The sequence below is a fragment of the Cariama cristata genome, unplaced genomic scaffold (assembly GCF_000690535.1).
Source record: "Cariama cristata isolate BGI_N322 unplaced genomic scaffold, ASM69053v1 scaffold15404, whole genome shotgun sequence".
In the NCBI taxonomy this organism is placed as follows: domain Eukaryota; kingdom Metazoa; phylum Chordata; class Aves; order Cariamiformes; family Cariamidae; genus Cariama; species Cariama cristata.
Genome location: NW_009611371.1, coordinates 26,856 through 37,203, shown reverse-complemented (window position 1 = coordinate 37,203; position 10,348 = coordinate 26,856). Strand labels below are relative to the sequence as shown.

General features: G+C 36.7%; 1 protein-coding gene across 1 annotated transcript in view; it reads left to right on the top strand.

Moving 5' to 3' along the window:
• The first annotated feature begins 47 nt into the window (after positions 1-47).
• Positions 48-10,348, top strand: part of AK8 (adenylate kinase 8) — a 37,033-nt gene continuing 26,732 nt past the window's right edge. Inside the window, exons 1-4 of the mRNA XM_009698231.1 lie at positions 48-86; positions 2,151-2,235; positions 6,245-6,294; positions 7,011-7,124. Of these exons, the coding sequence (XP_009696533.1) occupies positions 48-86; positions 2,151-2,235; positions 6,245-6,294; positions 7,011-7,124 (288 nt within the window). The remainder of the gene's footprint in view (positions 87-2,150; positions 2,236-6,244; positions 6,295-7,010; positions 7,125-10,348) is intronic.

Below are 10,348 nucleotides of genomic sequence, written 5' to 3'. Positions count from 1 at the left end.
GGGGAGGAAGAGGAGGCAGTAACAAATGATGCGCGGGGAAAACCGAGATGAAGGGGTTTGCCCTTCCTGAGACGGGGGCTGGGGAGGTAACACTGCTGATCAGCATCATCCCTTTAAAACTGATTCTCCGTGCGTTCCTTCTGCTGTTGTGGCTCTTCTGTGGAGATGTGTGTCAAAAGTAAAGAAGTACACTTCTAAGATCGCTGTGATTTCAGTAGATAGCAAGGTTGGTTTCCCTGCCTTAGAGAAAGGAATGTTTTGTTCTGTAAGTCTGGAAAAAAACCACCTTTTGTCGAGCATGGGGAGGTTTGTGCGAGGGACTAAATATTCTGGTGCTGTTCTGATAAGAGAACTTGTTGGAGAGACTCCCCGTGTACCTGCTAACTCGTAACTCTCTGCGTTACAGAGCCTTTTTGCTTTTTTGAATCTCACTGGAAAACACACAAATGCTTATTTTTCTTTCCTTTCCTTTTTTCTCCTCTTTTCTTTTTTTCATGTAACTCGAGGCCATTTAGTATGGCCAGTGTGGCATAATATTTATAGGTTTTTTTATGGAAATACTGTGTTTCGCACACGATAAGGCGTTGAGTGCAGCTGCAGGACCTCATATGACATAAATGCTTATGGGGTTTACTCAGAGTGTTGTTTTCTCCTTATGTTTCAATTGTAGTGTAGCAACATAATGGTACAAACAAACACAGCTTGAAATTATTGTCCTAAACTTAAATGTTTACAAAACCCAGAATGTGAAACCTAAAACCTGAGACCCAAAATGTGAACCTCCCCCAGAGATTAACAGAACTGCCCGTGTAAAATTAAACGGAGATTGGCAGAACTGAATAAAATAAAGCATGCATGTAAGTGCTGGTACAACTTGGGCACAAAATAGTGGAAGTATCAATCACTGTCAGCCTAAACAATTTTGAATCACAATAACACCAGATTTTCTTAGGTTAATTATTTTTAAAGCTGCTGATAATTGTAGTGCCAAATTCAAATTTCTTAGTTTAAATAAATGTTGCTGGAAAGTAATAATTTTTAAATGAACTTCCAAGAAAAATAAAAATTTTATGCTTTTTGCTGTGTGCTACCCAGATCTTGAAGCACCAGGACTAGCATGTGAGACAGTTTATAAACGAAATTGAGTATTTTAATTATCCTAATGAAGTGCATGAATGAGAAAAGGAAAATAGGCCACTCCAATAAAAGACAATCAATTTGTTAGAATATAAAAATTTTATGGAATATACAGACTTTATGGAATTTACTTGCAAATATTAAAGTGTTATGACTGATTTTTAGAAAGAGATGTCCTATTGCAGTGCGAGCATTTCAGTAGATAATCTAAGTCAGAGCATTAGTTGCTGCTTGATGATTAGTTTTAATTACAGAATTCTTGGCTGCGCTGAAACGTCCTGTAAGAAAATCTGTGGAGTTAGTGTTTCTCAGTGTTATTCCTTTCTCTGCCTGTAAAGCTACAATCCTCCCTGAAATCAGCGGAAGATCCCAACTGCTCTCGGGGGAGCTGAAGCAAGGCCCTGTGTAACCTCAAACATTTAACATGAAAATAGGCTCCAAAATAAACATTCAAGGAAATGCTTCAAGTCTTTTTTTTTTTTCCCCACCCTCCCTTACTTTTCACGTCGGAGGAAGACTAGTACGGCTACAAAAGTGAGATGTGCTGCTTTGATTGGTTGTTGGTTTTGTGTTTTCTGCAGGTCAGTCAGAAACTGGTGGGAAAGTGCTTGAGATGGAGGTTTAACCTCCCCTGCAGAGATGTTAATTTAAGTTGACTCTGGATTTGAAACTCCTTGTATGGTTTTTATGTCAATGCTGACTCGACCATTATCAAAATGAGACTGCTGAAGCCAAACCTTTCTGGTGACTATATGTACCATAACTAACCCAAAGCAAATAGGTTGGTTGTTTTTTTTTAATTGGCAATTTTCTGACCGTGCTTTAGTTCAGTTTTTCAGCATCTAAAATAGGTTTCATAGTCTCAATTTTGTCTGTAAAAGTGGCCTTAAGAAAACAAATAAGCGTTTATTAACTCTTTAAGATCCTTGTTGTAACATTGCTGTAAAAATGCAACATTCATGACTACATGGCTATGTTAAATTTTCTTCTGACTTTGTCCTATTTATTTTCAGAACATGCTTGAAGAACTATTAATTCATAAGCCAGATGATCCCATTCAGTATATGATAAACCATTTAAAGGAAAACAACGATGATGGTAAGTGAAAACTGAGACACCATAAATAGTTCAATTCCTTATTTATAAACAGCTGTTTGAAAGCTGCGCTTCAGTTGGCAGATGATGGATAAAACTTTTCAGACTGTGTCTTGAGGGGAAAAAAAAAAAAAGAAAAAGGTGAACGTTTTGGAATAGGTAAGATGCTTTTAATTTCTTTTTTTAGTGGGTAATCTAATAAAAAATGCACTTTAACAGTTATAACAATGAAACCCTCTAAGGGAATAACAAAGAGTTCTAGTGTATCAATTATTAATGCGTTCTGTGCCCCATCTGATATTTCCTGTTGTCTTTAAGCTCGCTAATTACTCCTTTTGTCAGGTGTAAATTTGGTTTCCTAATCTACCTGGGCTGGCAGATTCTCTGTTTTTTGATTAGTTAGTAACTAGCTGCTGTTAATGAGTTCCACTGCTCAGTGGCATCTCAGATGAAGGAACAGTGAGCATGCCTACTTGTATGTATAACAAAACCTGGTAAATTGAATAGGAAGTCTGTATTCTGCACAATAAAAGCATGTACACTCAATCAAATTATTTGATTTACAAACTGTTCACCCTTAGGCAGATTATATTTGGATATGCACAACTGAACTATAATTTTTGTTCTGCATGAGCTGTCAGGGATAGCTGGTGTCATGTTGCTTTGATGTTTCTTTAAAACCATGGTAAACCATTACGAAAGTTCTGCTGCAGCATCAGTGAAATCATTATCACTAGAGGTGCTGTGAGCTCTTAGTGGTGGCGATCAGATGGATGTTGATTGAAATGCTGCTAAATATAAACAATTTAAAAAAAAAAATCAAATCCTGCAAATTGTGTCCAACGTTTTCTGATGCAGGCAGCATAAGTAATCAATCTGTTTTATAGACCCTTGGAAAATATGCAGAAGAATTTCATGCGGTTTGATAGAATGCTGATAAAATCTCTTCACATTGAGCTAACATTTGTCCTTAAGCCTCACAGTATCATTTGAACGGAATTAGGCAGGTTTCCATTTCATGACTTCAGTACTTGGAGGCTAAAGATAGAACTACAGCAGTTGTTTGTCAAAGGAAAAATGCTGTCTGCTTTTGGTCTGGAAAAACCTATTAAGAAAGGAAAGGAACTCCAATTAAAATTAAAGCCTAGATGTTGTTTTAAGAATAAATTATATGGAAAATAATGTAAGAGAAATCTGTAGCAGAGTTGATTTTACTTTTTGATCATGGCGGAAGGTGCTGACTATTTAGAAGGAAAAAAAAAACCTGATTAGAGCCATCAGTAAAGTGATGAATTTTCATGATCTTGCCTTGCTAGACAGTTTTAGCCCTAGAGAAAATTTCAAACAGAGATGTATGGAAAAGAAGGATTGTGTCTATCCCAGGTGTGAAGTTAGAAAATCTTTTTAATTAATAATAGGATCTAAAATACTCTTAAATATAAACAAGTCTAATGATGGTTGTAGCTTACAACTGTCTTGAATATCTCATAGGTCAAATGTGTGGCTAAGTGTTTGTGCTTAAGGCTCTGTGCTATTTTTCTTTCGTGTGCTCCTTCTAAAAAGCTTACGGAACCATCTGAAGGCTGATAATTCTTTCATATATAAAGATGCTAGTTTTCTACATTGTATCTGGGTTTGTGCTAAGGAAAAAAGCTATCAGGATCCAAGCGGCATTTCTGTGAGTTCTTCCTTTACAGTGAAACCTCTGAGGAAATGTAAAAAAGTTCTGCGAGAATGTTCATCATGTACTATGTGCTTTTCCTGTTTGACAAAGGATTTCTCTTACAAGTTAAGCAAATTTTGTCCTACTAATAGTTATCGTAGAATCTTTTGGAGTTAAATGGAGCTCAGTGTGTCCAGCTGTTCTTTTGTGTTATTCCAGGCTTAATTTTGTTATTACTGATATCATTGTTGAATGTTAAAACTTAATTTACTTGGAAGAGTGAATCCTAAAATGTCTCATCAAGACTAAAAATGGGATGAAGGAGGCGGCATTTTCTAGATTGTCCTGACTTCATTTAGTTGCTGGTTTAGACCTCCAGTATTAAACTGCCTATTTGCTGAGTGGAGGGGGTTAATCATTACATACAGTGGTGTCCTGGTTGTGCCCTTGTGTCATATGTTTAGGGAGAATGCTTTAGAGGAGTCTTGCAAGTGTGCAAATGAGTAAATCAGTGAATTACACTGCCCCATCTGCTGCCAGCCACTAAGCAGAGAGAAAACCAGATTTAGTACAAAGTGAGCATTTATAGTAGCCCTGGGCAATGTTAAAGCATGATATGGTGTATATAATGGTATGTTTCGTTTTTTATCAAACGTTTGTCCAAGAAAGCTGTGTATTAAAGCTTCAATACCTAAGGGTTTTCTTGTGAATTTTAAATCATGCTCCTAGTTAAACCTCAAAAGGATCTGTGGATGGAAAGGTTTTTTGATTTTCTTTGAAGTGGTTTGAAGAAGTTGATTAGTGTTGGCACCCGAGCACTCTTTTATGACGCTGTTTATAAATAATTCCTAAGTACCGGGCTGGAGTTTCAAGGTGTTAGATTAAAAAAAAAACCCTAGGATTTAATCACATTACATTTGAAAGAAATTAGGTGATAAAAACAGCTGATGTATCCTTTTAAAGTATTTTTCTACATTGTGTACTAGTTCTGTTGCACTTGCAAGAACCAATAAGGGGGGAGTTTTTCTTAAACCTTCCAAGTCAGATAACTTTGTAAAGATGAATCTGTAATTTGGGTTTCATGTATGTTTAAAAATTGCACCTGCCCAATAACTATTAAGTGCATGGAAGGCCTCATAAAAATACATTTCACATCCTTCCCTGTCTGCTGCCATCAGACACTGTATCTCCCTTGGTTATCAAAAGCTGAAGAGGTGAGTAGATCCCTCCTCTGTTTTGACCAATGTAACCCCCAGTAAATACTCATCAGTCCCTTCTGTATTTAGTCTGTTTTGGTTTGTTTTATTTCCTCGAGGTATAGGGGAAAAAACGTCAAAGATGTTAATATAACATGACAGCTCAAGGGATTGCAGCCCAAGGTGTGTTCATGGAAAAAGTCCCAAATACTTTCCTAAGAGTTACTCCATTTTCCCTTGTTTGTCTTGTCTGTAATTCATTCCCAATGAAGTTTACAGTGGTAATGCCTATTGTGTTGTCTGATTGTAGATTAAGAATTCCTCAGAACGGAGATGAATTTTTCCCACCTTGCCCCCCTCAGGGAAAGTAGAGGGACATGCAATAGAGAAACACAGAATACAGAGAAGAAGAAAATTACTTGAAATTGAAATCGATGACTAGAAAAATTGAAGGTAGCTGTCAAAAAGAGTAGAGAGAGTGTGTTTAATTTTGCAATATCTAAATCTTCTCTGAACCCTGACACAACCTATTTAAATGAAACTAAAAAGTGAAATTGCATTTTGTGATGTCAGCCAAAAGCTTTGCCAAAGTAAAAACAAAGTTCTTTTGCATTATTGTGTTTTTTACTACCATACTGTGTAAGGGAAATAAGAGACGATCTCAAGAAGTCCTGTCTAATCTCATCCATTCTATGATTATGATAATAGTCACTTTTAAATAGTCCTGTCCTGCGTGTATAAGCTACAATATTTTTTTATCACAAAATGTGTTAGATCTAAATCAATGTTTTGGGAATAAAAGTCAAACTTAGATATCTAAGGAAATGTTTGTATCTTATGCTCTGGTTCACCCACTAAACTATCCATATGTTTAAACTGATTGAGATATATCTCTTTAAGTGGCACATTTAGTCAGAGTATTAATGTCACTGACAATGAAGATTAAAGGAAGACCAAGCTGGCACTGATTTAGTGTTCCCCTTTTTTTCCCCAGTGGAGCCCAATCCTGAAGTCTTCATTCAGGCAGATTCCCAACTGGAATAATTGGGGTTTGTGATTGTGATTACATTTCTATTATGCAATGCAATGGTAGGAAACTGGTTGGGATTTTTGCTGTTCTGTGTCTTGACATTCACATATTCTTGTTTCATAGCTCCAAGAATTTGTGTACTTGGTCCACCTGCTTCTGGGAAAACTACAGTTGTGAGTATACTACCTTCAATGTTATAATACTGTCCGTTTATCTTTTTACTTTCTACTGAGCTCAAGACTTGTGAAAATTTTCTTCTGAGTAATTTTCAAAATGATCTAAGTGATAGAGGAGCACAAGACAAATGGAAGGGTGGCATTCCTATGGGAAACGCCTGTATATTACACTACAGGTCAAATGGAAACGCTCAAGTGAGCTCTACGAGAACTTGCTCAGGTAGTGGTAGTGATACTGCTGTAATGCAACAAAATTCTGCCTGCCTTGTTTCCCCAGATTTTTAGCATGACTAATTAACCTGGGAGGAGTACCATGGTTACACATTTGTGGTATTCCTGTATTATGGCTTGCTCCATTTGCATGGCTAGTTGTCTGTCCTGTCCACTAGTACCACTTAATTGAAAAATGTCAGAGTTGTATTTGAAGCACAGAGAAAGCTGACCACAGAAAAGACAGATGATGGTGTGTACATGCTAGGAAGAGTGCTTTCTTCTTTAAAATCTGTATTATAGTATGGTAGGTGAAAAAGACCTTATTTAAAGCTGTAGACTCTTGAACATCTTTATAAGAAACTGCTTAAAGGTACACATATAGTCTGTATACTTAAATGGAAGGCTAGGAAAATGTTTTCTGCATTTCTGCAGCCTTCTGAAAAAATGCTTCGTTTTCTTTCCAAATATTTCGACCTGTATTTTTTTTCTTCTTCCCTCAGGCAATGTGGCTTTGTAAACATTTGGATGCTATACCTATCTCTCAGGAGACTTTGTTATTCAAGGAAATATTAGCGCTGACAAAGGAAGCAAAGGCATATAAAGAAAGAAAACAGGTGTGTATGAGGATATAATAATAGTAGTTCTCATGTCACAGGGGAGGAATTATATGGCATTTCCATGATTTGCACTGCTATGAGTCAAGCAGATCAGAGTAAATATTCTTATATCTATGGTGGTTTGTGCATTGGTTTGTGTATATGTAAGTACAGGGTCTTTCAGAGAAGAAGGGTAACCTCTGCTAGACAAAAAGATATGAACAAAGATAAAAATGTGTCAGGGGATAGAATAGGGGCAGGAGAGGAAGACAATGTAAAGTAATGGAGGTCTTGAAAAGTTTAACTTTAGGCATGAACAACAGAATTGAGAGAAGTCCAGGTATACACAATACCATTTAAAGAATGGTTCATTATATCATTAAACAAAGTGTCTTCTATTTCAGCATGTTTGAAAATCTCAGTAAAATAACCATCAATCTCTGAGGCCTCCTTCGGTACAAAATGCTGTGGAAAATATGTACACAAAGAACTTTTTTTGATCTGACAGTGCTACTTAGTTGTGCGTGCTTTATTTCTCTGTAGCCTGACACAGATAACTTACTTGGTGTATTAACTCAAAAGGAGTATGACAATCCAGTCAGTTACCGAAAACCCTAGAAGCTTTGAAGCTGAGGCAATAGCAGCCGACTCAGGAGATTGTTCAGTTCTTGGGTTGATGTGCTCTATCCAACTCCGAGTACCTGGTTTGCTCCAGACAGGTTTTAAAATACATTCATGCTTCATTGTGGGCCTCCTAACTGATGTTCAAAGGAGTTGGTCTGAAGAACGTTTTTTCCAGATGTCATGACTTGCAGGGTTGGTTGATCAGCAATGTAATTGTCTTGTTACTAAAGGCTAGTGACAATCATATCCTGAATGCACAGAAGCATCTCTGCTTCTGATTCCTGCCTTTTTAGCTGATTCCTTTCTCCAGATGTTCAGGGTGTTCCGTGAGTAATGGAACGGAAGAAGTCTGGTTTTCTGTGACTTTCTCTAGCAAGTCCACTAGTTTGAATTTATCTTTTCTCCCTGGTCACCTATTTTTGTAAATATTGAAGCAATTTCATATCTGTGAGAATTCTACACCCTTGCTAAATTTGATTGGAATTGGTCAACAGATTCATTATTTGCTGAGATGGTAGACAGTGTGATACATAGATCAATTTTTTTCCTTAGAAGGGTAGGCTGAAATAGGGTAATGTTTATTACACTGAATTAGGGAATGAAGTTTGGAGGTGCCTTGAGTAATATACTTCAAGATCTGAGAGGAAAGAGTTCATTGAACTCACTGAACTTGCTGGCAAAAAGGTTTGCTTTTGGCTGGGATGATATAAAATGATTCTTATCAAGAATATGTACTTTGAAATCTTCATTCTAATTATTAAAGATTGTTTTGCTATGTTCATAAATTTCTACTTGGAAGGGGAGAATTTAAAACAAAAATTCCCTTTGGTTTAATTACTGTAATTATTACCATATTTCAGACTATTCAGATGCACTTTCAAGAGTGTCCTTTTGGGCTTATTTGAGTTTAAAAGATGAATGGTGTGGAAGATGAAAGTCAAAAATGTCAAGGCTAATCAGGTAGTAAGGAGTGCCCAAAGAGCAGAATCTGGTGGTGTTTTAGTACTGTGCCCTTTGCCTTTGGTTTTGAGATACCAGATCTGAGAGGAACGTTTTCACTAGATCATTTCTTTTGTTCTTCTATGAGTTTGCTTCTTCAAATGTAACTCCTAAAACTAGGAAGGAACTCCTTGCTTCCTCTAAATCAATGCAAGCTTTACAGTGACTTAAAATGTAGACAAATTGTCATCTCAAGAGCTGTATTTTGCATTACTGATTCATGTCCGCTGGCTAAATCTACTGTTGCCATAACTGACCCCTGGTTCTGCTGGAGCAAGTGGTAAACTTGACCCCTCTAGCATGCATGCCATCCATTAGCACTAATAGGGTTTGAATGTCGATTCAGGAACAGAACAGTAGCTGTTTATACTATCTTTGATACAACCAGGGCATTAAAAGGTTGTAGTCCTGGCCAAGGCAATTTAATAAATGGAAAGAGGAAAACCAGGAACTAAGACGGTATTTTGGAAGGTCTGGTGTGAAGATCGTGTAACGCAATTTAATGTTGTTAGAGGAACATTTCATGCATATAAGGTTACTGTGGCTAAATTAACCCCAGTGCCAAAGGTTGTTCATTTTTAGGTCAGTAGGCCAATGTTACTAGATCTGGGCAAATGCTGAAAAAAGGTCCGCAAATGTTTGTTCACGTATTTTACTTACGTTTAACCGAGCTTTCATCTCTTTTGTGTTCGCTCCCAGTGGACATTAAAACATTTGAGTTTTCCTGGCACAGGAATTCATGGAAGGTGTATTTAAAATACGTGATTATTCTCTGAAGCTCAATTTTTAAAGTTGGACATGCAATCATTCACTAACACACACCTGGCCACTTACTAATGAGCACAGCTCAGGTAGTGAATTTCAAATATTGACTGTTCAAAGCAAAATGTGATCATTCTGCATGTAAAAATATTCCAAAAAGAAATCAAATATTTTTGAATATTCAGTAAATTTGAAGAACCAAGAGCTATCAATAAATATTCCATGAACAGAAAAAGAGGCTACATTTTTGGATAAATCATTGCAAATTATTCCCTCATCTCTAGTTATTATAATGTTAATAGGAAGCACCTTCAGGTTTTTCCTGTAGTGAAGTCTAATGATGAGCTATTGCATGTTTCGCTTTTCCTGTTAACTGGATAAAATAAGAAGTTGAAACAACTGTGGTAATTGTGGGCTTGTGGGATGGGTGTGCTCTTAACACCATACTAAATTGCAGTTAAGGTGTCTGCATACTACTTAATGACTTAAAACTGCTCTAGAGTTGCATCATATCCCTGTGCTTTTTAAGAAGAAATATAATAGAAGAGAGGAAAACCCAAGGCATCCTTATCTATGCGTGTTCAGCATTCTAACCTATTCCAGGACAAGCGACCATGAAGGAGCAAATAGAAACTGTTCCGGTCTTGTGTATACATGAAAAAGACCAGCCTTTCGTGTGTATTTATCTGAACAAACTAAATTTTAACATTCGTCATTCTCAGAATACTAAACCCAACTTATTCAAACTTGACTGCTTTTCTCTCCAAGGTGCAAAGTTGGAGAAGTCAGAAGGTTTTAGCTGTAGCTATTTTCAGAACAAATATATCCAAAACTTCCAATAAAAATGTCTAGTGAAA